The sequence below is a fragment of the Osmerus mordax genome, chromosome 23, assembly GCF_038355195.1.
Source record: "Osmerus mordax isolate fOsmMor3 chromosome 23, fOsmMor3.pri, whole genome shotgun sequence".
Lineage (NCBI taxonomy): Eukaryota > Metazoa > Chordata > Actinopteri > Osmeriformes > Osmeridae > Osmerus > Osmerus mordax.
The window spans coordinates 8,740,141-8,767,776 of NC_090072.1; the positions used below are offsets into that span (position 1 = coordinate 8,740,141).

The 27,636-nt window shown below is 44.9% G+C and overlaps 1 protein-coding gene across 1 annotated transcript; it reads left to right on the forward strand.

Moving 5' to 3' along the window:
• The first annotated feature begins 833 nt into the window (after nt 1-833).
• LOC136967528 (mitogen-activated protein kinase kinase kinase 11) lies at nt 834-26,309 on the forward strand. The gene is made up of 10 exons (XM_067261346.1): nt 834-2,610; nt 11,733-11,913; nt 13,329-13,477; nt 15,104-15,279; nt 15,527-15,767; nt 17,034-17,150; nt 18,892-19,063; nt 19,456-19,562; nt 19,751-20,389; nt 21,744-26,309. The coding sequence occupies exons 1-10, from the start codon at nt 1,851-1,853 to the stop codon at nt 22,322-22,324; spliced, it is 3,123 nt and encodes a 1,040-aa protein (XP_067117447.1). The 5' UTR covers nt 834-1,850; the 3' UTR covers nt 22,325-26,309.
• The last annotated feature ends 1,327 nt before the right edge of the window (nt 26,310-27,636 follow it).

Here is a 27,636-nt window from a genome sequence, read left to right on the forward strand (position 1 = left end):
GCGATGAGTCAGCAGCACTGGGGAGGGGGCTAGAGGGACGAAGGGGATGAGGGGACAGTTTGTGTGGATGTGTGTGGGGTGGGGTGGGGGGGGTTGACTTGACTTTAGGAGGTGGCAGACCAACAAACGCCCACCGTTGGGGCAGGGGAGCCATCAAAAGACCAACTGAAGGAAGCGCAGTTTCCACACAGCAGCCAGGGCAAAGGTGACCGCCCAATAACTGGCCAACAGGAACCAATGAGGATCGGGGGGACTTTGGTTTGCAAATGTATGAAAATTTTAGATACATCGCATTATATTATTTAACATTATATATATATATACACACACACCTTAATGAGTACTTTGCTCAATATTATCAATATTTAGGACTAATTTGAGTAACATCACAGCTGAACAATGGCTAGGAAACTAAGAACATATCCCTTATAGCCATTTCACTGTGATAATTAAAACGTTTCTAAAATGTGTTATTGCTGTGATACATATTGATGTGAATCACGTTAAAGCATAAAATAAACTAATATCAAAGAACTGTGGATATCATGATATTTTACTGTTGTGTCGTGACCAGTTTGCAAAGGACCTTTAACTAACCGATTTGTTCTCTGCATTTTCGTAGATAAAACAAGATCAGACTGTCCGTCAAGCCGTAGCCTACCTACTTCCATCTCTCCACCAGAGCGAGAGTTGGGTTGTTACTGTCATTTGATTCTTTTCCTGTTGGAAAAAAAAGTTACTAAACCCCACCCTCTTCTCTGACTGTGTGCACAGACGTAGAGTAGTTCGAGATTTGGATGAGGGAACACAGCTAACAAACAGGGACATAACTGATTACAATGGAGATATCATTGCGCTTTTTGGATATCGGATATCACTACGAGCTTTTCCAAGCTCTGCACTGAAATCCGGTTACGGATTATGAATGGCACTATCTTAAGTGCGTTTCTCCTAAAAAGTAGCCTAAGTAGGTTCGTTTAGCCCTTCCTGTTAGTAACTCGTCGGATAAGAAATTATTGTTGGCTAATAGACAACCTACAGAAGATATAGTGTATTACAGAACGACAGAGCAAATATGGATACAGTTGCGCAAACGGATGTAGGATTTATTGACATACCGCAAAAACGTTTCGGACAAGACACCGTTATTCGAGTAGGCTAGTGGATTTTGGGCGAGTTGGTCAGCTTTGGAACTTGCCGTAAAGCACGGGTTAGCAGGACTGAATGCTCCTTTCCTGCTATTCTTCTCCACTCCTCAGCGCTTCCTGCTTACGGTGGCCACTGCACTTAATGGCTAAAAATACAAAGAAACTCAAAATGGACAACGAAATGGACATGGGACCTTGCATTGGAGCTGTAATTCCCCAAAGTTCTGGGTAGGCTATTGTATAGCACCTGTTGATAATTGCATGACACATCCACACAGGCGACAGTCAGCTTTGTCCTTTGAGAATATCAGTAGGCTATAAAGTCTCAGTCAATCACGTGAAATGTATTTCTGTGAGTTGTAGTCCTAAATAAATGTAATATATGGTCAAACGTGCGTGTAAACTACACACCATACCAGTTGGAAAACAACAGCAATTTAACTTTTGGACACACTGCAGACTAGGTCACATTCGTATCTTTTTATCTATCCATGTCGATACGAAAGAAAGACCATTTTTATTCTGCAATCTTTGACTATATGTTTGTAGCCTCATTGTTGGCGCGGCCTTTGGACAAATTTCACTGGTACCCGATGAACCAACTGGAAAGACAGAACAGGGAGAGAGGCGCAGTCCAGTACTTTATTTTCAAATCTCTAGACTACCGAATCAGACGTTGTCTAAACATCTGCTTGAGGCTCCATGGAGCCGCTGAAGAACATTTTTAGCCGTGGCCCACTGTCAAACTGGAAAAATTTGGAACAATCACAAAAAGGGAACTTCACCAATCCGGTGTGGACAGCGCTATTCGATTATGAAGCGGCCGGGAAAGATGAGCTCACCTTGCGCAAAGGTGACCTCGTAGAGGTTCTGTCGCTGGACTCTGAAATCTCTGGAGATGAGGGCTGGTGGGCGGGGAAGGTAAATAACAAAGTAGGAATATTTCCCTCGAACTACGTTTCTTTCAAGCCAAGTGGATATGGGAAACTACAAAGCGGTGCGGTGGTCGGGGAGCTGGGCCCAGCAGTGGGAGTGAGAGAGTTTGATCCAGAGGCCGTCGATTTTAGGGAACTAAGCCTTGAGGAGGTCATAGGAGTCGGTGGGTTTGGCAAGGTGTATCGCGGTACATGGAGAGGTGGTTTAGTGGCAGTGAAAGCGGCCCGACAAGACCCAGACGAAGACATAAGCGTGACAGCCCAGAACGTGCGTCAGGAGGCCCGATTGTTTGCTATGCTCACTCACCCAAACATCATCGCTCTCAAAGGAGTCTGTCTGCAGGAACCAAACCTATGTCTCATTATGGAATACGCATCCGGTGGGCCACTCAGCCGGGCCCTGGCAGGCCGCCGCATCCCGCCGCACGTCTTGGTGAACTGGGCCGTACAAATAGCGAGGGGCATGCTCTACCTGCACACCGAGGCCATAGTCCCAGTCATCCACAGGGACCTCAAATCGAACAACAGTAAGTCCACCTATCAATAGTTAATTTTAACAAGCTTTCTATGTGTATGATGTGTTTATAAACTGTTCCTTGGAGCCTGGCGAAGGCTTTAATAAACCTGTAATAAGGGCTGGTATCACTCTCCAGGTAACTCAGAATTCCCTACAAATTCCCTAAATATAGTTGTGACTTGGATTGAATCATAATTCTTTGCTGGAGGCTGAGGTGAGTGATGCCAGGCCATAGATTATTCTCTCTTTATATATATATATATATATATATATATATATTTTTTTTTTTACAAAAGTTACTTGACCATCCAGGGGGGGCGTCTTCCTCTGTTTTGGCTTCCATTGCATCATACCATAACGGTATCATGTGATGTAGGGTGAGTTTGGAGACGTTGCACTGGACACACAGTCAGTGCACTTTAGGAAGTTGTGAAAGCCTGGCGAGGGTTTCTTCTTTATTAAACATAGCCTGGTTTATAAATCTTGCCTGGTAATCAAAGGTCAAGTAATCTAGTGGATGTATATCTTATCATCCCAACATCATCTCACACAACTCACATTTTGGACAACTTTGTATACACAGAAGTAAAAAATAATAATACAACTGGACATGTGTACAATTTTGGGTTGTAATCCTAGGCACATTGACACAAAAAGACACAAACAACGTCTTTCGACCACATCTGGCAGATACTATAAAATAATCTATAGAACCTTTAGGTCTTGCACCATGACAAATCCCACTACAGCAACCAAACCCCAAACCCTCTCAAATTCACAAGAGGCAAACCCCTTATTATTATATTACTATGACAAGGCAAAATCACCGAAAAATGTAAACTCAAATCGTTAAAGGATTGTTGTTTTGATTCCTTCAATGTGATCAAGATCACCAAGTACGAACATTTTCATCTTGGCTAATCCTGTACTTTATGCTAAACAATCCACTTCCGTGCACACACACACACACACACACACACACACACACACACACACACACACACACACACACACACACACACACACTAAAGGGAATTTAGACCCTAATGGAGGTTGTGAACTTCTCCAGGTATGTAGGTTGCCAAGTACACACACAGCCATAAGTAGGTCATTCTCCTCACAGCTTCACTTTTAGTTTTCGAGTCTATCCTAATGGTCAGGACCTTGCAGAGATAGACAGAACAGGCATATCTATTGGGTTCACTCCTCCTTCTCCAAAGTCCACTCAGAAGATGGGGGATGCTCTTCCTTGTAAAGTATTCACAACTCCTTAACAGCTGGTGCCACTACATCTTTCTATAATGGTTCTTTCTCTTAAACATCCCTCCCTCACCCACCCCAAGTTTCTTACACATAAACACTCACACACACATCTAGGGTTCAGTATCATTTCGGTTTTTACGGTACCGGGGCCAAATCGATACTTTTAAAATGAATCCAGTGTCTGAACCGATACAAAAAACAAAAAATAAAGAGCCACAAAACAATGGTAGATCACATTTAAAAACAGCTTTTTTATTGAAGAAAAAAAATCACTGTTGTCTGCCGTCTTCTTCGACTTTCCATATTGTTGTTCCGACTTGCATTCACATTAATTTTCACAGTTGGAAAATAATCTTTCCGATTAGGCAATTGGGCTATTAATCAGAAGGTTGCTGGTTCGAGCTAAATGACGTTGTGTCCTTCACAAGGCACTTCACCCTACTTGCCTCGGGTGAATGTCCCTGTACTTACTGTAAGTCGCTCTGGATAAGAGCGTCTGCTAAATGACTAAATGGAAATGTATTCTGATACCACATGAATGCAGTATAATTTACCTAGCGATCATGTGCACTGGTGATGCTTCTACGAGCACCAGAGGGCAAATATTTTAATCGATAGCTCAGGCATTTAGCCTAAGTGGCACCAAAATGAGGCACCGAAATCTGCGTTCTGATTCGGTCCGGTACATACCGGTTATATAGGTACCCAAGGATTTCGGTACCCAACCCCACACACACCCTTGTGGTGGATTCATTCCTCATAGTTCTTCGAGCCGACCCAGAGTGGCCAGTGGGGCGGAAAAGAAAAACCTGTTGTACAAAGAAAAACCTTTTTATTTATTTATTTAATATAGGGTTTGGATACAGAACGGGGCAACCAAACACAATCCTTCTCTCTGTTACTGCGAGATAATATCTCTCCTCCTCCTCCTACCTCTTGTTTTCTAATTCTTTTCCAAATCTTTGTCCCAGGCCTGCCACTGCACGTATCTGGGAGCTTTGTTGTGCCAGTGAGCAATATCCTCTCTCTCGCTCGCTCTCTCTCTCTCTCTCTCTCTCTCTCTCTCTCTCTCTCTCTCTCTCTCTCTCTCTCATGCTTTTAAAGAGGGAGGTTCATCTCATCCATAGAAAAGACAGTCTGTGTTGTTCTCACGAAGAACAAAGTCTTCTTCAGCTTTAGGCACTAGCAGCTGTTCAGTTAGATTGGAGGCACCCCTCCAGGAGGTCAGTGGAAGGTAGAAAGGGGGCACAAGGTATTTGGGAAGACGGCCATGTTATACTTGCTGAATGAATGAATGGATACACAAGGCGATCTATGAAAGGCACTTTTCTCTTCAGCCACAGGCTCTAGCTTGTATAAGATGTGAGACATAAAGGTATTGCATAAAATGGATTTCACAGACGAGTCCACTTAATGATTTTAAGTATGACCTCCACAGCCTGTGCAGACACCTTGGTGAAGCGTGTCAGAGTAACGTGTCTGAAGATTGGGGAGTGAAAGTGCGAGGAGAAAGATGTATACTACATTCGCATGAAATAATATTTTCAATTTTAGTGGAGACTAACATCAGAGGGGGTTGTAATATAAAATCAGTATTTCTGGTGAACGTCTACTCCTTTATGATCTCGTAAGGAAAGCTACCTAACTTTGTTGTAGTTACAAGTCAGTGGAGAGTACTGGCTCAGTGGCCTGTTTGGAAGATGCTGATTAAACAGGATCATTGAAGAAAGTGCACACAGAGAGCAAGGCCTTGGGTACAAGCCAGAGACCATAACTGGAATTCCACCTAAAGCAAATACAGAGCAGGGGTAAAAAAGAGAGGAGCCTATTTCTTTAACATTCCTAGTGCATGCACACATACACGCACACGCACAGACGCCATCAAACTCATTAGCACACACAAAGAAAGTTAGTGTTTTCACACATTAGAGCTGATATTGATGTCATGCACATCTACACCCATTCCTATTAGTGCATAGGGAGACTCAAATGAGCTGACAAATTAATGCTGTTTCCTCATCAACAAACACCGCATTTTCACGCCGCCACCACCAACTCACAGCACACATGCTATAGTTAGAAGCCATATATATAGGAGTACAGTTAAAAGTGCCAAGCTAAGCATTGGTGAAGTCAAACTGGCACGTCTTTTTAGAGGGACACCCCAGTTAGATTTTGGATCAACAAGTTATGTATTTTTTTTTCTTCCAAGACTGGACAACCATCTGATACACTCCTTCCACCAGCATGTTTTCATTCAGTGCCCCCGGCACCCCACTAGAAGCCAACTCAAAACATCCCCTGTGCGAAGCTCCACTCAGCTCGCTGCTCTCACACACACTCTTGTTCTCACACACATCAACATTCCCAAGTTCAGTGACGGGAATTATGAGGGCAGTTTAGACATTGGGCCCACAGGGTTGGCATGTGAGGTATTTAGTTAAGGAAATAAGGGCATTTTAAGCTTGATAAGGTCTCAGTGTTAGATTTCCTATTCTGTAACAAGGTTGTAATAGTTAAGCATTAGTGGAAAACAGTATGATGATAAAGATTTTATGAGCTAGTCATAACTTCTCACACGGAAGCATGGATACTCAAGGAATCTTAAATACATTCAAATGTTGTTGTTAGAGATAAACAATGAAGGTTGTCATTATAGTTTGTCAGTATCTTTCTGGTGTTAGTAAAGTAAATGGGTCAAGTAATTGTTCAGATGACTAATAAACTGAAATGTGCTAATTTATCAGACATAAAACATATTACACAAAGGCCTTGTGATTAGAAAAATGCAAATCTCGTAAAATATAATTGTAGGGCTTGTATAATCGTAATGCCACAGCTTTTTTATTCCAACAATGGATTAATTTAATGATGACAAATTGTCTTTCACACTCTGTCCAACGTAAGGGCAAGAACTCCTCCATACTTTCCCTGCCCTGTCCTCAAACCTGAGTGAACCCAAGTATGTGCTCCCAGTGTCAGTGGGTCTCTCTGGCAGTGTGTGATAAGGTTTAGGGATGCAGCAGGGCTCCCTGTTGTGCCCTTTCTCGTTGTTTTGGAAATTGCAGACAGATGCCACCCGGAGATCCCAGGTTTAGATTGGAAAGAAAGATTAGGTGGGACTGATCACGGCCATGGGATTCCCACACACTCCCTGCACTTCGCTAGAGAATGGGCAGTTCGAAGACACACAAAATGAAACGGACAGACTTAACTTGAACGCTTGCCTACGTGGCCTTGTTCGTGGTTGCACACACACACACACACACACACACACACACACACACACACACACACACACACACACACACACACACACACACACACACACACACACACACACACACACACACACAGAGCTTAGAAGAACTGTAGCTGCAGAATGTGCAGTGTGTGGAGCAGATCAGGCTGGGGTGGAACAAAGGAACTCCAGGGGATGTGGAGAGAGGGAAAAACAAGACACTGTAAGGTCAACCCTCACAGGAAGTGGAGGTTTCTAGAATCCACGGATAAATCTGTTCCAGTGAGGCTTGGCCCTGGTCTGCACACTCAAAAGGCGTTTCTCAATGCAAACTCTCAACAAAAGTTTGTATGAATAAAAGGGGGATTGGCTGATTGTTTCACTACAGTTCCAGTACAGAGTGCATTGGGTTTGTTTGCTTGTGTTTCAGATGTGTGTGCCCTGTTATGTTAAATCGGAAAGTTGCGGACAGTTGAGTCCAGGTTGTGACCGGTTTCACAGGATTGTGAATGCCCCTGACCAGTCATGGTACTCGTGTGGTCAGTCCTGTATTTTTGACAGTAATTCATTGTAGATCTATTTTCTACTCTGAAACAGATCCTAAACTCGCAGATTGATAAATATGGATGAAATATGGCACCAGCACATGTTCACAGCACTGGGTAAAGTTTTATTGTAATACCCGTACATGTTTAGCCACCCAGCATCCATCGTTGTCCTGTAAATCCCTATGGGTTCACCTCTGTGGAACCTCAGAACTGTGTTTCCCAGCATAACGAGCTAATGGAGGTTAAACTTCAACCGTTGATGGTCAGAGCAAGGCAGTTTTGGATGGGAGTCCTGGTTAATAGGTGACTGGTCTCAGTCGTGTCCTGTGTTTTACCTGGTGATAACCACTTAGCTGAAGGGAATCATTAATGTTGTTCCCCAGCAGGTAGAAAGAGAGAGACCACGAGTTACACCGAGCCTGTCCCCTGCAGTGCTTGGACAATGCTGTGCTAGACTGTAGGCACATCAAATGGAATCCATTGTGCCCAGTTTCAGCTATAAAGGAGCCTTCACAATAGTTACAACAGAAGCTTTAAACAAGATGTGTGAGGCAGTGTATGGCTGCAGTAAGGCTTACTCTTGTGATAACTGTTATTTCTCCGCCATGTTACTCTCTGCTGCTCTTCTCACTGTTACTCTCGTTACTATCGTTTTTTCGCTCTGTCAGTCTCTCTTCATTTCTCTCTCCCTCCCTCCCTCTCTGTCTCCTACTCTGTCTCTTTCCCTGTCAGAGCCAGAGGTTGCCAGACTGTCTGTCAGCCTCTGGCCTCGTCCCCCAGGGGACAAAGCTCCCGTTCTTCCCGGGGAAAGCCCCCACCCTTGCCGGAATTCTCCCCTCGCCTACGGGCCCATAGAAGGACCGGCCCATACACAAACAGGAGGGGAAGGGGAGAAGAGAAGAGAATGGAGGTGGAGAGAGAGAGGGAGCGAGAGAGAGAGGGAGAGGGGGAGAGGGAGGGAGGGAGGGAGGGAGGGAGGGAGGGAGGGAGGGAGGGAGGGAGGGAGGGAGGGAGGGAGGGAGGGAGGGAGGGAGGGAGAGGGAGAGGGAGAGGGAGAGGGAGATAGTCAGATGCAGGTAGAGTTATATAGATAAAGGGGGGTCAAGTTGGTGGGTAGGGAGAGAGAGAGAGGGTTAGGTTTCAATAAAAAGTTTAATCTCACTACAATCATATTTAGTTTCAATACCTTATGTCTGTTGGTTAGCAAAGCACATTCACAAGCAGATTCTGTGGAACCGCTCGACTTCCTTGTATCGTCCTATTGACAAATGCGAAGCTGTATATTTTCCCAGCGCATTTCCCAACATCAAGTTTTGAAAGTGAAGCACACAAAGGTATTCATGCACGGTGAGCGCCTGTAGATGAAGCAGTACCATACCCACACATGCACAAAAACACACCAGCTCAGACTGAGCTTCTTGCTTGTCAGCTAGCATAGACAGGGCCGGGCCCCACAGCAAATACATATCTAGGTCGCTCCTGTGAGACTAATTTCTGTAACTGACACACTTTTGTTTGTGAACAACAAACAATACCAAACAGAGTCCCGTTGCCATGGAGACCGGGTGGTCTGTTTCTTTCGCTGGCATTGTTTGTTTGCCCCGTGTCAGGAAGGCTGTCTGGGCTCAACCAGCTACAACCTGGTAGCGCCACACTCTTACATCACAAGGGTATTGGTTCTGTACAGATTGAGGTAGAACCCCACTGTTGTCTAGCTGACATTCTCACATTATGGAAATAACTCACTTTTTCCTGCATATTAGTTTTGATTGAGTAAAAGTTCTTCCAGTTGTTTATGTTGTGACTAGTAAATTCTAAGAGATTAGATGCCCTTTTGTAATCAATTCCATTAAAAAAACGAGAATAAGTTGTTTAGCAATTCTGAAATTGTTGAGATAGAGTTTCTGATTGGCCTGGACAAAATGATCTCAACTGGATGTGGCATATAAAACGTACGTAGTCACTGCGTAAAAGTCTTCTCCAAAAATAGTAGTGAGAAACGGATAGGTGGCAAAGGGACGGGGAGGAAGAAAAGGAGGGTTCAAAAAAGTCGGAACGAAGAATGCACTCTGCTTCAGCACCAGAAGTGGAAGAAAAGTGTTGCGTGTGTGCTGAGACTCAAACCCTTTGTCTGTGTGCGTCTCAGAAAACACTACCTGTGTGAGCTGTAGCATACACAACTTATTGCAAGTCATCCGAGCAACCTCACACGCACATCTGACACTATACCTATTGGGTCATCAGATGGTTAACAATCGCCAATTCTTTCACTGGGGGGCACTGATTGGCTCATCCATCCACCCATATCCCACAATTCTCTCTGGGCGACCCTATCAGCAGCCAAGAGCGTGACCCCCTTTGATCCTTGTTTCCTAAAAATAGAAATCTGCTTAGTGTGCACAATGTGCAATGGTTCAACCGCACTTTCTCTGTTTTGAGGAAGGACTGGAGCCGACAGGCGTCACTTCCTGGTTGTGAGGTCACAGAAGAGCAGTGCAACAGGAAATGGGGCTTATTGCCTGATCTTGTTTTTAATGGCCCTTGAAAGAGGCTTGACCAGCAAACCAGCCAAATACTGTAAATGGGATTATATGTTGCGGTTCTTATCCCCTTAAGGCCGTTTTTACGGAAAACAAAGGTTAAAGGTCGGAATTTTGAAATGAGCTGTCGACATTCAGGCCATCTCCCTGTGTGGTTGTCTATGGCCACTGCAGCAGTGTGCATGCTTGTGTGTGTGTGTGTGTGTGTGTGTGAGAGCAAGTCTGTATTTTAGTCCATATACTGTAGGTGTGTGCATGTTTGCATGCGTGTGTGTGTGTGTGTGTAAATGTGTGGAGTCCTATGGAAGAACTGCAGAAAGTGTGGAGGACTATGAGGTTTTTTTCCCAGTGCCCCACACATACCCTTTCAAGCCAGACAACACAACCTATTGTGGTGCATTCCTTTTTGGGATGTCAAGGAGGGACAACTGATAGCAACAGACTACAGTATGTGTGCTCTAACAGACGGGGGAGGGGTCTGGGGTGGGGTTGTGGGGGTGTGGGGTCTTTGAAGGAAAAGACAGTGGGAGAAACGGAATGAGAGAGTTGGACTGCGTGGGTTTGTGTGTGTCTGTGTCTGTGTGTGTGTGTGTGTGTGTGAGAGAGAGAGAGAGAGAGAGAGAGAGAGAACATCTGAGTATATGAGTGTGACAGAGCTAGACGACAAGACAACAGTGGCCAAGAGTGATAAAAGAGACAACATGAAAGTGAAGGAAACAGCCGAAGACTTCCCTATAATAACTCACATTCCAGCCATCTGCATACATTTGGTGCCAGTTTGAGCCCCATGGTTATAGTATGCGGTGCAGAATGACTCCATTCTGCCTGCTCATTGACTTGTGTTACAGTTATTCTTTTAGCAGATGCTGTGTATTTAAGGGGCTTACAAAGGGGGATTTGAACCTGCAACCTCCAGCTCTGCTGTCAGTCTAGTCTTCCTCTTTTAACAACCACATATTAATGCCGGTTTCATAATTACTGTTGGTCAACGTTTTGTTGCCATTTCCTTATTGAAGTGTTTGATATGTCTAGAGAACTAGCTCTTCTTACACGCATTTTGGGGTGGTAGCCAATGGGGTGAGTTCATCCTTCACTCCGATAACTGTGACTTGAGGCTGACATGTTGAACATGCGTGGCATCAGAAAGCCCGCATGGCGACCTGCAGGCATGATGCATGGAAGAGATGGACTCCAGGAAACACACAAACTGTTCAGTCGTCTTTCCTGTGAATGTGTCTTGCAGGTTTCTTTCAGGATTGGTGTGAATCTAACCAGTCTAAATAAGAAAAGGAGAAGAGGATGTGAAAGGCTTTGTTTGTGTGTTGTGTGTGTGTGTGTGTGTCTGCAGGGGTAAAAAAAGGGAGATTTTCACGAAATACTTCTGCAACAGTGTGTTTAATTGCATTTTAGTCACACCATACATACAGTGTAAAATTTGACTTGTATAAATAAATAAATGAATAGAATTGTCTTTCTTTCTTTCGTCTTTTCTTTCCTTCTCTCTCTCTCTGTCTGTCACACTCTTTCTCTCTCTGTCTAGTTCTGCTGGCCCAGCCCATAGAGAACGAGAGCATGGAGGGCAAGACGCTGAAGATCACCGACTTTGGCTTGGCCAGAGAGTGGCACAAGACCACCAAGATGAGCACGGCTGGAACCTACGCCTGGATGGCCCCCGAGGTCATCAAGTCTTCCACCTTCTCCAAGGGCAGCGATGTCTGGAGGTGAGCGTGCGGGGACGCGGGCCACGCGAACGGCAATCCTTTCTCTCGTTTACATGTGTACGCGGGCGCGTTCCTTGCCTGGCAAATGCTATCGGGAAAAGCATACGGATGGGCAGAGAGCGAGGGATGGAGTGAGAATAGAGAGACGGAGCGGTGAACTTCAGGAGAGGCAGAACCACGTGACGAAGGGCTTCAAAGGGGCTGCTCTGTGCTTTGTGTCCGACATGTGTGCTGCACACTGTCCTATTGTTTGACAGTATGGAGAGAGCGAGGGAGGCCACACACCAGACCCAACCGCAGCTCTTTATCTGGCTGGGGTGTGTGTGCGCGAAGCCAAAATAGGGCCCTGCGGATTCATGACACAACAGAACACTCATTTGTCTCTCTCTCTCTTTCTCTCTTCCTCTCATAATCCTTCCATACCTAATAATAGTGATATTATTATTATTTTTATTTTTTTTGCTCAAGTAATCCTCATCAGTGTGCTACATGTAAACGAGGAAGCGGTTTAACTGTTTTGAAAGAAGGCTAATTGTGTTCTTCAAAGTATCTTACTTCAATTCATCATGAAGCTAAGATTAAGTGGTGTCCGTGTGCGTATGCGTGTGTATATGTATATGTGATTGTGTATGTGTGTGTGAGTGTGTGTGTGTAATGGTGTATGTGTCCTTGTGTGTGTGTACGTGAGTGTGCATGTCATTGTGAATGTGTCCTTTGTGTGTGTGTGTGTATGTGTACTGTAATTAGAGGTCTATATAAAAATGCTGTGGGCAGCAGGCCTCTCCACTATCCGACAGGACGTTTAGTCAGGCATGCTTGGAGGTAATTGACAGTGTGGGACATCCAGAGCCACACTTTTAAGGATGCACAACGGTTCCGACCTCCTCAGTGTGTGTGAATGTGTGTGTGTGTGTGTTTACAATTATGTGTCCATGTCTGCGACATTCTATGTCATTGCTTAATTAGAGTAAAATATAGTTTTTCCTATGTGTTTGTGCATGTGTCTGAATGGATGTGTGAACTGTATGTGTGGGAGTATATTTGTCGTAATGTTGTGTGATATGTAACAAATGTTTTTCGACAGAATTAATTAGTCATCGTTGACTTATAACTGCACGTAAAGCTGTAGATACACATAATGCACTTCCAGTGTGTCTGTATTCTTCTCCAAATACCTTCAAATGACATACAGTATAACCATGACAAAAATAATTCCCCTCATAAGTCATATGAAGTTGTTAGGATAGGACAGAACATGTTAAGATATCCTTATTGTTTACTCATTATTATGCAAACATCACACCGTATCACACTGTAAATCATCGCACAGTCGTCATACACACAGTATCACGCACATTCATGTTCTACAGAGTTGTGTTAACACGTGTCTGCTGTTTGTCCTTTCTCCACCCCAGCTATGGTGTCCTGCTGTGGGAGCTGCTCACTGGAGAGGTACCCTACAGGGGGATCGATGGACTAGCTGTGGCCTACGGAGTAGCTGTCAACAAACTCACCCTGCCCATTCCCTCCACCTGCCCAGAACCCTTCGCCCAGCTCATGGCAGGTAAGACCACCTGTGTGCGAGTGTGGGTGTGTGTGTGTGTGTGTGTGTGTGTGTGTGTGAATGAATGGTTCTTTTTGATGACACCATTTTGTTTTCTTGCAATTTCTGCAAACTTTGTTTCAGTTGTGTCACATATGGAAGGGAAGTGGAGTCTTACGAGTTTGCAAACTTTTTAAATGTTACATATTTGTTACTCATTTGATATTGACGCTGAATTAATAAGCACAACGCATTTTGGCACATCAATTCAGATCCTAAATACCACAGACCACAGATAGCATATTTCAAATCTGTGAAATATTTAGGCTACTAAATGCTAAATATGAATAAATTTCATACTTGATTTGATTGTTTTTGCACATAACTACTTATTTTAAACAGACTCAGACATCAAATGAATAACTATGGGTGTATATTGTTACTATGGTATGCTGTAACTGTATGTAAATAACAAACCAACACAACTTACATTTGAATACAAGGTAAATATTACAGTTTGACTAAAACCATCATACTATTGGTAGCCGGATTGTGAATGTACCCCTTTCAACAAAGACTCGAAAATTACAATGAAACTTGGGAAAGGTCTAACTCTGGAGTCAATTTCAACCTTAGCTCACCCTGATAGTTTCAAAACATTGTGGGTAGGGGTTTTCCTGGAACATTCATTTTGGGTCTTCCTTTAATGATACACACACATGGCCAGTTATCACACACAACCCTCCCTATGATATGTCCGAGTTCCTTGAAAACACACGTCACAAATTACTTTCTTTTACCCACATGGGGCAAACTCTGCTGGGATTTACTGTCAAATGATAAAAATAACACGTTTGCAATGATTTGTCAGAATCAACACCAAGACTTTGGCAGTGCTTGAATAGGCCAACTAATGTAGGGGTATGACTCAAAAAGATGTTTCAGTTTTTAGTTACTTTTTAATGAATGAAATATAACTCAAATGTGAATTTCATGCGCTAGGCTACATGATCATTTAAATCAGAAAAACTGCTGTGAGCTGGTGTAATAATTGTGACTAGTGAGTGTTTCTTTTGAAGCTTTTAACCAAGCTTTACTCACATGAAGTTTTTGCCTTTCATGTATTTCTTTCTGTTTTTCATTTTTGGTTGGTGATGACACCAATGAGCTTGACAATAAAAACTGCATTGGCTTCTCTGGAGTCGTTTTGGGAGGTAGTTAGATCCATGGCTAAACAAAGTGATGCAGCAAAAGCCTTCTTTGGGATGAATATAAACTCCCACAGGTGCAGTTGCACTTTCTGTAATAACCATAATTATGCTTACATAAGTAGCTGATTGGACAACAGCTTTGGGCAATGCTAATGTTATACACCACCAAAATGCAAGAATGACCTGATGTCAGAATAGAGAAAGTTTCTCTGCTGCTTTTTGGAAGAATCAAAGAAAATTTTTGAGCATTACACCTAATAATATGTAATTACAGTAAACATAATCAATGAAAACAAAAGCCTACAATTCCAGACTTTCAAAAGTGGAGTATGTGGTGAAATAGTAAGGATCTAAAGTTTTTTATTAAAATGTTTTTATTTGTGTGTGTCGTACATAGAGTGTGTGTTGCACATAAAGTGTGTGTGTCTTCCTGCAGAGTGCTGGGACCAGGACCCCCATCGGCGGCCTGACTTTGCCTCCATCCTGTTCCAGCTGACGGCCCTGGAGCAGCAGGTGATGGAGGACATGCCCCAGGACTCCTTCCACTCCCTCCAGGAGGACTGGAAGCTGGAGATCCAGGACATGTTCGATGAGCTCCGGGCCAAGGAGAAGGTGTGTACGCGTGCGTGTGGTCGTGTGTGTTTCTCCACACGCACAGGCGAGTGTGGGTGCTTGCCTCTGTACGTGTGTTGGGGGTGGGGCACCCAGGTTGGGGCACCCAGTTATTCATTTGTCCGTCCATCCATCCAGCCATTAATCCATCCATCGAACAAAATCCTAAAGGATCAATCGCAGAAGTCATCAGTGACACACAGCATGAAGGTGAATCCCATAATATGAACCCCCCCCCCCCCCCCAGGAGCTGCGTTGTCGGGAGGAGGAGCTGAAGCGGGCCGCGCTGGAGCAGAAGTCCCACGAGGAGGTCCTGCGGCAGCGCGAGCAGCAGCTGGCCCAGTGGGAGCAGGACGTGTTCGAGCGCGAGCTCAGCCTGCTCATCCTCCACATGAACCAGGAGAAGCCCAACGTCAAGAAGCGCAAGGGCACCTTCAAGAAGCACAAGCTCAAGGGCAAGAACGGCGAGAAGATCAGCATGCCGCAAGGTGGGGGAGCGCGGTGCAGCGGGCAGTTTGCCGTTTCTGGACGTGCCCCGTACAATGGGTCGGGCGTTTCTGACCTGTTTAAAATTCCTGTTTGAGAATTATAAAAGTTACGGAGAAGTCACTCGGGGAGGGATGACAATACACTTTAAAAAGTAACTTGCACGTCAGCAACTGCGCTGTGTTGCAATATGCTTTCCCAAACTGTACACTCACCATTCCACATGAGGCATTTCACCACTGCAGACAGATATACTTTATCCAGGAGCATGCACAAGTACTCCTTGTGTGTGTATGTTTGTGTGTGTGTGTCTGGGTTTGTGTATGTGTCTGTCTGTTAGTCTGTGTGTGTATAGCTGTGTGTGTGTGTGGTGGTGTGGTCAGGCGTTTCCCAGCAGCAGGGTTGTGATTTGGTGGGGGGTTGATGAGAGGGAGATGGAGACGACCACGCCTGTGTGGGCTTCCTGTCTCTCCTGGCTGCTGGCTGGCGTGACCTATCCCTCCCTCCACTTCCATCTCTCCCTCTCTCTCCCATTCTCTTTCATTCTCGCTCTCCCTTTCTCTTTCCTTCTCTCTCTCCCTTTCCCTCCCTCCCTCTCTCTCTCTTGCCTTTCTCTTTCCATTTCTCTCTCTCCCTTCCCTTCCACCTCTCTTTCTCTCTCTCCTTCTTTCTCTCCACCTCTCTCCCTTTCTCTCCCTCTCTCTTTCCATCTTTCTCTCCACCTCTCCCTCCCCTTCCATCCCTCTCTTCCTCTTTCCCTTTCGCTCTCTTTTTCCATCTCTCTCTATCTCTCTCTCTCTCCCTCCCTCTCTCTCCCTCTCTTTCCTTCTCTCTCCCTCTCTTTCCTTCTCTTTCCCTCTCTTTCCATTTCTCCATGTCTCTCTCTCTCTGTCTCTCACTCTCATCCTCAGACACGCAGGCACACTTTTTTGCTCACTCTCTCCTTTGCTTTCTTTCTCTGCCTATTTTACTTTGCTCTTGTCCTGTTTTTCCATCCCATCTCAGCTCAGGCTATAGCTCAGGGCTGGGCCTTTCCTAGTTCCTAGCACAGCATCTACTGAAGCTGTGCTTCATGCCAACACTTATATTCTAGTGGCATCCTAGAAGGAAGAAGCCCAAACCACATGAAAGATAGTTTCTTTTCAAGGGAGACACTCCCAGATAATCCCAAGCATATGTTGAATTTGAATCCTTTGCTCATGTGATTGTGATTTTTGTCCACAAGATACCTCTGCCATCTAGTGTGTGTGTGTGTGTGTGTCCTACAGACTTTATTCACAAGATCACAGTGCAGGCGTCTCCTGGCCTGGAGAAAAGAAGGAATTCTCCAGATCTGGGTTCCGGCACCTCCCCTTCCATTGGCCCACGCTTCCGAGCAATCCAACGTAAGTGTAGGCTTCTGTCTTCACACAAGCACACACACGCACACACACATACAATTGAAATAGTATCCATGGTAACATGCACAAACTCATGAACATTCAATGCACACACACACACACATACTCCCCCCCCCCCACACACACACATACTCCCCCCCCCCCCACACACACACATACTCTCTCTTTTCACCCCCTTTCGTCCACCCACTCTTAAACTCTCCCATCACACTTTGATTTTCGCACACACCCTTTTGCGACGATAGTTTCTTTCAGACTTCAGGCTTCCTTTTGTTATAACAGATCTGCCATTTATTTTTGTTCGCCATGCACCTGTAGTTCGTCGTTTGAACCAGTTAGGGGAGTCCTTGCTCTAGGCTTCGTCCCTGACGCTGAACAAAAACCTTCACCATTCAGAATTAGAAAGAAGTAAATGGATATTCATTAGGCTCTATGTTTCAGTCCTGAATAACAAAAAAAAAAATCTACTGAAGTGATTTACAGCAGAGTTCGTCCCAACATTGAGACAAATGTAAGTCAGCAGTTTGCCCTTTTGTGGAAAATCCACCCCATAGGGCACACCTTGCAAAATCTTGCATTTCCATGTCTCCCCCCCCAAAAAAGAGAGAGAGAAAACATCTCCAAGAAGAATCAGTTCTCGTAATATTGCGGCAACTTTTAAAAGCACAATCTGTGGTGAGATGTTTAGCTGTATAAGTGGTTTTCCAAATCCAAAACATCTGTTTGGCTTATTTATTCATTAAAAAGTGGATTGGATTCGGGGCTGGGTAATGTGTCTTGTTAATGTTGATTTCCGAGGGCTTCAGACTGACTGTCATTAAAATGTATTTCCCTATTAAGGAGACATCTGTCGTTTCCCTGTCATAGTAAACTGTCGCAGACTATGACTTATTGAACCCTAAAGCCATATGGGGTGGAATTTTGTTGGTATGATCACATCTTTAGCATCTATTTGTTTTAGTCCCTAGAGGTAGCTGCCTGTCTGCAACGTGTGCGTGTGTGCGAATGTGTGTGTGAGAGAGAGAGAGCGCGAGAGAGAGAGAGAGAGAGAGAGAGAGAGAGAGAGAGAGAGAGAGAGAGAGAGAGAGAGAGAGAGAGAGAGAGAGAGAGACTGACATCAGCCTGGTGGCACTTTTCCTTCTGGAACAATCTTTTGGGATGCCAGGGTGTGTACTGTATATGTATAATGTTACGCCGAGTGTGTGTACCTGTAATAAATGGCTTCCGGCACTGTTGAGATTTGCACCAGGATGGTTTAACATTCGCACAATTTCTCAAGACACACAACGGTTCATGGCTGTTTGTATGAGGGGCTGACAACCTTAAAGTGTGTCAGCACCAGGTGGATTCTCACACAGACTTTTTCCACCGTCTCTTCCTTTCATTCCCTCCTCTGTCCCTCTTCCTCCATCCACACACTTGGGCTCCTCTCGTCCATACTTTGTTCACCTCAAGAAAACAGTGGTAGGATGAAGTAGAGGACACCACTGCTGCCACTCTGCGGCACCATCATTGCTGTGTATGGGAATGGCAATTGTCTGACCTAGTAATTGTCAGTCAGTGAACTGAATATAGGGTGTGTGTGTGTATGAAATTACAGCGCTTTCACTGTTTTCTCTCCCTTTCCCTCTCTCTCCCTCCCCTGTCTCTCTCCTTCTCTCTCGATCCTAACGATGCAAACCCCCTTCTTGCCACCTGTCTTTCCCTTCTTCCGTCATCTCTCCAGTCAGTCCCAGTGAGAACAGCAGGGCATTTGGTCTGAGCTCCATGTGGCCCCTGGAGGCCCCGCCCGTGAAGCAGGCCAACGGGGACCTGAGGCTGGGCCCCCACTGGAGGCCCCAGAGCCCCAAGAGCCCCAAGAGCCCCAAAGTGCTTCGCCTCAGTCCTCAGGAAAGCAGGTATTTAGCCACGTCATCATAAACACTGGCAGCCCATCTCACTTCTGAAGCACAGCGGTTTCTTAAGAAACAATTCGAGTTGGCGCCGTGCTCTAAATTAGGCTCATGCCGCTTTTTGACGCCGTTATAGCTTGGATACGTCGAAGGCAAAGGTTGAAAAGATGTCCAGAGATGTGTCCAGGCAGTATAAACAAAGCTTTGTTCACTTGGATAGAAGTAACTTTTTACATTTGTGTCTGACAGAGAGCTTTAGAAGTTTGTTTCTGTCACCTTGTTTTGTCTTTTGTTGAACCAAGCTACCAGCGCTTTCATCAGATCCAGACTGGCAGTATTTCCTCAGTATTTCCTCTTGTTTTTAGCTGTGTGTCTGTGTTTGTGTGTGTGTTTTTCAGCCTATCAATGAGAGCTAAGCTCCTGGGGATGGACAGCAATGAGAACGGAGATTCCAAGGACGACTTTGAGGAGTACAGACCGCCAACACCCCAGCCTGCCCTAAACGGTAACCCTTCCTCTCCCAAGGGCCTCTTCCAGTGTGAATACAGGTTCAGTACAAAACACATGACAGTAAAACAGTAAGCTGACTTTAGGTGTGAGGTACACTCTATTGTCTGTCTTAATTTTTTTTCGTTTTGTAATCTTTTTTTTTACAAACAAGGATTTCCGCGTAACCTTTTTTCTTTTTATCAGGTTCATCAGTGAAGGAGCCTCACCGCCTGACAGTACCTCAGGGAGACTCTGGGAGTGAGGAGGGGGGCTCCCCGGCCGGCTCCCCCCAGCCAGAGAGAGGATTCCTGGGCAGCACTGGTCCACTGAGGACCACCCACCGGGCTCTGCTGGGAGGAGGGTCTCTCCTGGCCTCCGTGGCCCTGGGACGCTGTCTGGATGTGCTCCCCCGGGTGCCCCCCAGGACTAACCACGCACCCTTGGAGGAGCTCCACCGGATACCCTCGGATATGGAAATCGCGGCCCCCAAATCGTCCGCTTCACCCCTGGATCCCCCTACGGTGGAAGACCTCATCACGTTCTCCATTTCGGAACCCTTCCCGGCTACCCTCTTCGACTTCGCCCTGCACCCTCCCGAGGTGAAGCCCCTGCCCCTCACGCCGCCTCCCCCGAATCGCCGTGATCGGAGTAGCCCTCGGACCCCCCAGACACCCCAGACACCCCAGACCCCCCCAACACCACGGCATCACCTGGGGCAGGGCAGCCCGGGGGAGTGGGCTCTGTGCCCCCATCACAGCAACGGGGAGTTTGGTGGGGATGTTTGGAGCCCCGGGGTCGACAGAGCGAGGAGGGAGAGCCAAGGACTGCACTCCTCTCAGCTAGGTAAGCTTGCACTCACAAACACATATACTGTATGTATTCGCACATCCACTCCCCCAATACTTTCATTATTCAACACCAAAGACCCACCCCTCCACCACCACCACCCGCCCTCCCTCCTCACAAACACACACACCAGGGGGGCTACACATTTCATTATTCAAATCCAAAAAACACACCTCATACATATGTATCTCCTATTAGTTACATAAGCAATGCTGTGGCACAGTTTGAGGTCTGTTGTGATGAGGGGAGTGCCAGTAGAAAGGTAATTCTTAAGGACTCTTTAGAATTATACAGACGTGGCTTAACTTTCATTCTAACTATAAAATCTGTCTAAATCACAGAAATGGAATCTTCACAGGAGCTATCATGTTGTTAAGTCCCTTGGGGGTAATCAGTATTTCAACTGTATTTGCACGTTATGCAGCTAATAACTGTAATCTTTCAAATGACATGAAGTCGGTAAACAAAGGTAGATGTCCTTTGTAAGACTAACAGCCTTGCCAGTTGTGTAGCTAAACATGTACTTGTGTTTTTATGGATCTTAGAAATTAGACTCCAACAAGAAAACATTGTTAGTATAGCTGGTGTAGATCGGTCAAACTCAGTCCTCAAGTATGTATACAGGCCACCTGCTCCAACAAATCGCTAGCTTTTCAATGGTGTAGTCGGTAGTGGTCGTGCTTGAGTGTGGTCGAAGATCGGCCAAGTGTACCTCCGATGGGGGTGCAGCCACGTCTGTTACATTACATGGTCTGTTGTACTGAACTGTATAAAAATATGTTTCTTTTTTAGTTATGTCTGGAGGAGAGTAAAAAAACCGAAGGGATGCTTGTCTCCCTGAGTGCTGTTTCTTGTTCGGTGAATTGTTAAACAAGCGCTGAGAGCTTCTCAGGGTTGTCACATCTCTGGGTTGTCCCCTCGCCTGTAGAGTCCCTGCGTCGGCACGCAAGCTTGGGTTCAAGTTGTTGCTGTCACAGTTGCAGCAAATTATATAGAGGGCTGCGAATCCCCCCTCTTCTCCTGTTGGGTAGACATAGAATAATGTTTCTTTTATCATGGGCCCATGTGTATCGTATGTTAAGCACTGTGCAAAATTCTTAGATACAAAAAAAATAAAGAATAAATGTGGTCAAATTGCTTTCAGATTAAATGAAATCAAACGACTAAACTAAAAACAATCTAAATATTGTGCATTTCTACTGACATTAATGCATAAGATTAAACATATATGACAACCTCATGCAGAAGATCTGGGGTGCCTAAGACTTTTGCACATTACGGTATAAATCTCTTGTCTTCCTCAGTTGACTGTGTCGCTATATAACTAGTTCTTTTCTCTCCTCTTCATTAGTTCTGGACCTGCCCCTGTGCCAAGACACGATGGAGTCGGAGTATAAACCCATCCCCCTGTCCCCCAACCCTGGCCTGGTGAGCCCCACAACACGCCGCCTGGAGGTCAGCGTCATCCCCCGCCCGCGCCCCTCCCCCAACCGACCTCGCATCGACCCCTGGAGCTTCATCTCGGCAGGAGCTGGCAGGCGACAGGCCCGACTCACAGACAGTCACTCGCTGAGCTACCAGCCCTCGCCCACCAACCCCTTCACCAACTGTGACCCCTTCCCTTCCCCAGACTGTGACCCCTTCGCACTCCGGGCAGACCCCGCAAGCACCCCAGACACCCCGTCACCCTTCGACCCCTTCTCTGCCCCCTTTCCCACCTCCCGCTCCGCCCCCTGCTCCACTAATGGGTCACCGACCCTGCCCACAGTCCGCTTGTTGCCTCTGAACCCGGCCAACTCCCCCCTCATTGACCTGGGGTGGCCAACCTGCAGTCCACCCCTTGAGGTCACCAAAGAAAAAACCCGACCCCGGAGGACTTTGGGACTCAAACCGTTCAAGTCCCCCACGCAACTCAGAGACGACAGGTTCTAAACCCGACCTCGCCAGCAGGGCATGAGGTCCGCCTCTCACATGGAGGTTTTTATTTGAATTTGAAATGAGAGGAATGCATCCTTAATTGGATAGCCAGAGTGTGTACATCCTGTATAAACAGGGATTTGCAATCCTTTAAAATCTCAAATGTACCAGGCCCTTCTACTCTAGGAGGATATTTCCCTGTGGCAACCTAGAGAGCCCAATCAGTGGATTCTTCCGCCTATCAACAACAGTTGCCTTAGAAACCAGGAAGCTACCCAGCCAATCCTATGCCGTGTGACAGAGTCGAATAGCCTGAAAGAGGATTCTTCTCTCATCTGTCTGCTCCCCTCTCTCTGAAGTGGCAGATCAGTAGCCATCTTCAGACTCAATCAGACTCCTGATATCTCCACCTCTCATCTCTACTACCTTTTGAAGCGTTTTTGACGATGCTGTCCGGGATACAGTAAAGCTCGCCTTATCTGTCACCCACAGGCTCTTTAAGCACACAGGGCAATCAGCGAGTCTGGTTTTGTGAGCGACTCCATTCAGTATTCTGTCATTGACCTCTTGAAAAGGATTAACACGTGTAAGGAGTGAGCTGGGAAGATGTTAATAAACTAGTAATGTGTTAAGGACCCCAGTAAGGCTGGGAGCGTGAGTTGGAGCAGTGGTGAGGTAAGATAGGGTGTTCACTGGGAGAGAGAGCACTCAAAATGGTTTCAATATCCCCCAGAATTCTTCGGACAAACCATGGTCCAGACATCCACCAGGAAGCAGATAACTTTCCAATAACATTCCAATGATGGCATTCCTGGAATTCTAGTGGTCATTGGGCTTGTTGGCAACAAAGCGTAAGGGGCAAGGGAGCAGCCCTGTTAAATGCCAAAGAATGTGACTGCTTGTGTACAAGATTCAGGGAGAGTGGGAGGGGCCCTAACCGTTGCCTTTTCCTTCTCATTGGTCGAGTATCTGCTGTCATGTTTGGCTCTTACGACTCAGAATTCATTGCTAGATGGATCCAAATGTAAGGGCATTTATTTCTCCCAGGCATCATTTTGATGGCCCACAGCTATAAGTGTCGTCATAATTGGAGACCCAATAACAGAGTTCAGATACAGCCATACAAAAAGCCGAGTCAAGTTAGTTTATTTGTATTTCACGGATTAAAACAAGCAATGGTTAACCCAAGTTCTTTACGCAGTAAAAGTAAAGGGTAAAGAAATGTACAAATGACACCAACATTTAGTCATTTAGCAGACGCTCTTATCCACAGGCAAGGAGGGTGAAGTGCCTTGCCCAGGGACACAACGTCATGTCGGCACGGCCGGGGAATCGAACCAGCAACCTTCTGATTGGTAGCCTGATTCCCTAACTGCTCAACATATCTGACCGCCCAGCAACAAAATCACTTATAAACACATCTGAAACTCACCTAGAAAGCCAGAGAGAACACGTGTTTTTTTTGGCCTGGATTCAAAACATTTGATGGTGGGGGCAGATCGATCATGGAGAGGGAGGTTGTTCCACAACTTGGGCCCAGCCACAGAACAAGCAGGATCACCTTTTTGCCTCCAACGACTGTCGCAATGTCATTGCAGTACTTAAGCTATTATGTTCCAGGGAGGCGAGTCCAATTGAAGTGGGAAACATTGTCATTAGACCAATTCTAACTCTAATTCTGACAAAGAGCAGTTCCTGATGATGGTAATTAGCCTTGCGACGACGACAGGGTTCGTTTAATGAACAACTGAGATATTTGGCTAATTGAGTTTCTCTTGTATATTATAAGGTATATTTAGTCTATTTTTGGTTTAATGAATCCGATGAAGTCGCTAGAGTAGCTTGGGTGAAGATGTCAGAGGACATGCCCCACTTTCAGAACGCAACCCTGTATGGAAATCGACAGCCTCTCCTGGCTGAGCCTATCCCTTTGTAGACCCAATGAGGTTACATGTCCGCTTGATTTTTGTGGTGCCATTGGCTAATGAACTACTGACTGGACTGAATCTCAACCAATAAGGTGCCTTTCCCTCTCTACCTCCCCTTATGTGAAATCAATTCTTCTTTATATCCCATCTTCTAATTCTGTTCTATGCTAACCTGTCCTGAAAATGACATACTAGTCCACTCTCATAATGTCAGAAGAACATACCCAGAATGTAAGTATTTCTTCATGTACCAGTTGTACAGAAGACTTCCAGTGAGATTTATTTGGGTTGAAATCAGATGACTTCAAAGGCTCTAAAATGATCCTCTTCAATGAGGGTTATTCATCTGCAAACATGCAAAGAAAAGTGATTTTTTTTAATCAACCATAAGAGAAATCTCCAAAAACAAGTAAGGAGGTTTAGAGTATTTATGACCAATATTTCAAAACCAGTTGTTACAAAAAACTTTGTACTAAGCTGTGACTTTCGTGGCCCTGCCAACCAATTCCCTGTGATACAGTGGTCATAGATTTAAAAGTAATAGTGGCCTTAGAATTAATCATGAATTCAATTTCTTTTCGCTGTGGCTTTAGTACTGTCACATCTTCCTATATTGACCTTTCAGTCAACCCAAGAGCCCATGGTGTGTCTACACAACATATATGCACTGTCACAGAGCTGGGAGATTTAATATAAAGCCCCTACCCTTGCTTCTTCTCTCCTATGAGACCGCCCCTAAGATGTGACAGGTGTGTTATTGCCTATAGCCCTAATCCACAGAAGACACTTTAGTGCCTTGGCTTCAAACAGGCAAAGTCCACAAGAGCTATATCCTCTCATCGCTATTACGGAGGGTGGAAGTCACGACTTTGACAACTGTGGTTCAAAGAGGAACGAGGTGTGAGGGTTGAGGCGGTGTTGGTTCTTTATATGCCGTTCAGTACCCACAATACCAAGCCCTAACCCACTCACTCTGTGATCATCTAGCATGTCTTATCTGTAGACCTGGATAGACCTAAGGTTTATACTAGCAGCAGTAGTCAGTGTGTTGTTGAGAAATAAAAAGAGCTCACAACTTTGTTTGGATGTTGTGGGATTTCTGTCCTTCCAAGAGCAGATTTATTTCCCAACATTATATATTGGAGATGTGACTTTACTTGGCTAAATTATAGGGTATTTCTGCCAAAAATACAAGCTACAAAAAGCCTGTTTCTGTGGCCTTTTTTCTGGTGTGTACTAACAGAACGATTCCATGTAACCTTTACAACAAGCTTTGACATAGTAACTATATATTAATAAATCATTTGTAATCTCAGAAAAACATATATAGAACACCTGACGCAATCCCTTTAAGTCTTATCTCCTTTCAGTGCCACGTTATTCACCACTTCTCTGATTCTGTGACCAGTGGCGTGACTGTGACATGGTTTTTTTGACAGGAAAGCCTGATTTTCCTGGTTGCCTGTCAGGTCTGGGCCTGTCACCTGACTGACAGCTTGACAAAACGGCGCTCCCAATAAGAAGCTCTTCAGGAGTTGTTTGTGACATGCCGCTCTTTCGGGCGTCGCCTCATTCGTCTTTGCAAATCTGTGCTTTGAACGGTTTTGACAGGGCAAGTGAAACATACCCTTGCTGAAGAAGTAGGCACGCTTTTACACACACACAGAACATTACTAGGGTGCTATTTCGTATTTCGCTATTTCGTAGATTCAGATTTTTAATTATCGTCCCTAAGTGTCCTTGTCATTCTTCCAGGGGTAGCGGTTATAGTGACATAAGCAAATTACAGTTGCTCGTTTGTTTTTCTTCACTTTGCGAATCCCACTTAGTTAATGAAATCGATTACTTCAGCCTCAGCCAAGGCACGCTTCTTATTTAACCAGGATGATGGCCCTTTCCCTTACATTGTATTTCTCATATTGAATGATTGAGAAGCTAAATTAGAAACTCCACAAATTTAAAGTTAAAAGCCATCAGAGTGGCTTTTGTATTTCTCTCAAGATGTAGGTTACAGAAATGCCTGCCCACACCTTTATTCAGTGCGATGTCGTCAAACAAACAAACAAAAACACGATTTAAAACGAAATTTTACGGTCATGTGGAGGCGGTTAGACCCCCGAGGTGCCACAGGCAGAAAGGTGTCTGGCTTCATTCATGTTTCAGCTCTTTTAAGTATTAAACATTATTTGCAATCCGTTTCAGGCCGAGGCCTTCATTTCTCTTTATACCATCTGCTGTTCCCGCTCCGATGATAACATTTAGAACCCCAATTGTGTGCGACAGGGTGATGGCGACTGATTTGTTTAAAAGACAATGGAATGCAGCAGGCCCAGTGTTGAGGTTTTTCATACATGCAGGTCTACACGTGTATTTGATTTAAGTCCCAGGACTAGGCACTTCTCATCTTTCCACTGCCAGACTGCTATTGCTATTGTCTTGTCTGGATGTTGACGTCTTGGCAGAACGGACTAGAGATAATTTACAATGATTTTTGAAATGTGCAATTGACAACTTTTTAATTGTGCAGGACATGGTAATATTTTAAGGCAGTCCTATAACTGATTTAGTTAATTTCAAGAGATATGTCTGGAGACGTCAAAGCACTTTGACATTGACAGAAAGAGGAAGAAGGGAACCCAATCAGATTCATCACTAAATATTTGGTTGGCCATTTGCTTCTTCCCCTGCCTATTTGGTAACTTTAAACAGAAAGCACACTCAAAGATTTTTATTTGGGAAGCTTTAATATCCCAAAACCATCAAGACATTTTGTTGAATGACTACCAGCCCAGGTCCAATTGAACAGACATGGCTGTAGGATATGGCGAATGGTGCAATTTCCAGGTTTTTGTGTGGCGGAAAACTATTCTACTCACAACATCCGAGTACTGTAAGAACTCCGGCCTGTGAAAGCCTGTGGTTATTTCTATGAAGCTTCGGATATGGGAAAAATGCAGATGAGATTTTATATTTTATTTATGATAGGCACCTTTTTACACACTGGATTTTTGTTATGATTACTACAGACAGAGTCTACTTTAGGATGCTTGATATTGTTTGGCAACGTTTTCATTCCCTTTTACTTTGAGGTATTCACTGGATTATTTAAAATTGGATCAATTGCTATTTGAGTATGGGTGCTTTGCATGGGATACTTTTCTTCCGCTTGAAAAATGTGTTGGAATATCTGATTTTTTGGATCCTAGTATTAGATATGTAGCAGAAAAATATGTCTTCACTTGATAATTCTACCCACTTTGAAGGGTTGTTCTGGCCTGTAAATGAAACTAAAGAATCTCCCATAAAGTGTTGCCACAACGTTCCTCTAAGGCACCCAAACTGAACTATATGTGCATAAAACTGCTATATTTACCGAGATAGAGTTGAGGTCTCTGATAT

Bases quoted from the DNA above. Each gene is read 5' to 3' on its own strand.
- LOC136967528 (XM_067261346.1), top strand. From the start codon at position 1,851: ATGGAGCCGCTGAAGAACATTTTTAGCCGTGGCCCACTGTCAAACTGG. The intron at 11,914-13,328 runs GTGAGCGTGCGG...TCTCCACCCCAG, and splicing joins AAGGGCAGCGATGTCTGGAG to CTATGGTGTCCTGCTGTGGG. The intron at 17,151-18,891 runs GTAAGTGTAGGC...TCATCTCTCCAG, and splicing joins ACGCTTCCGAGCAATCCAAC to TCAGTCCCAGTGAGAACAGC.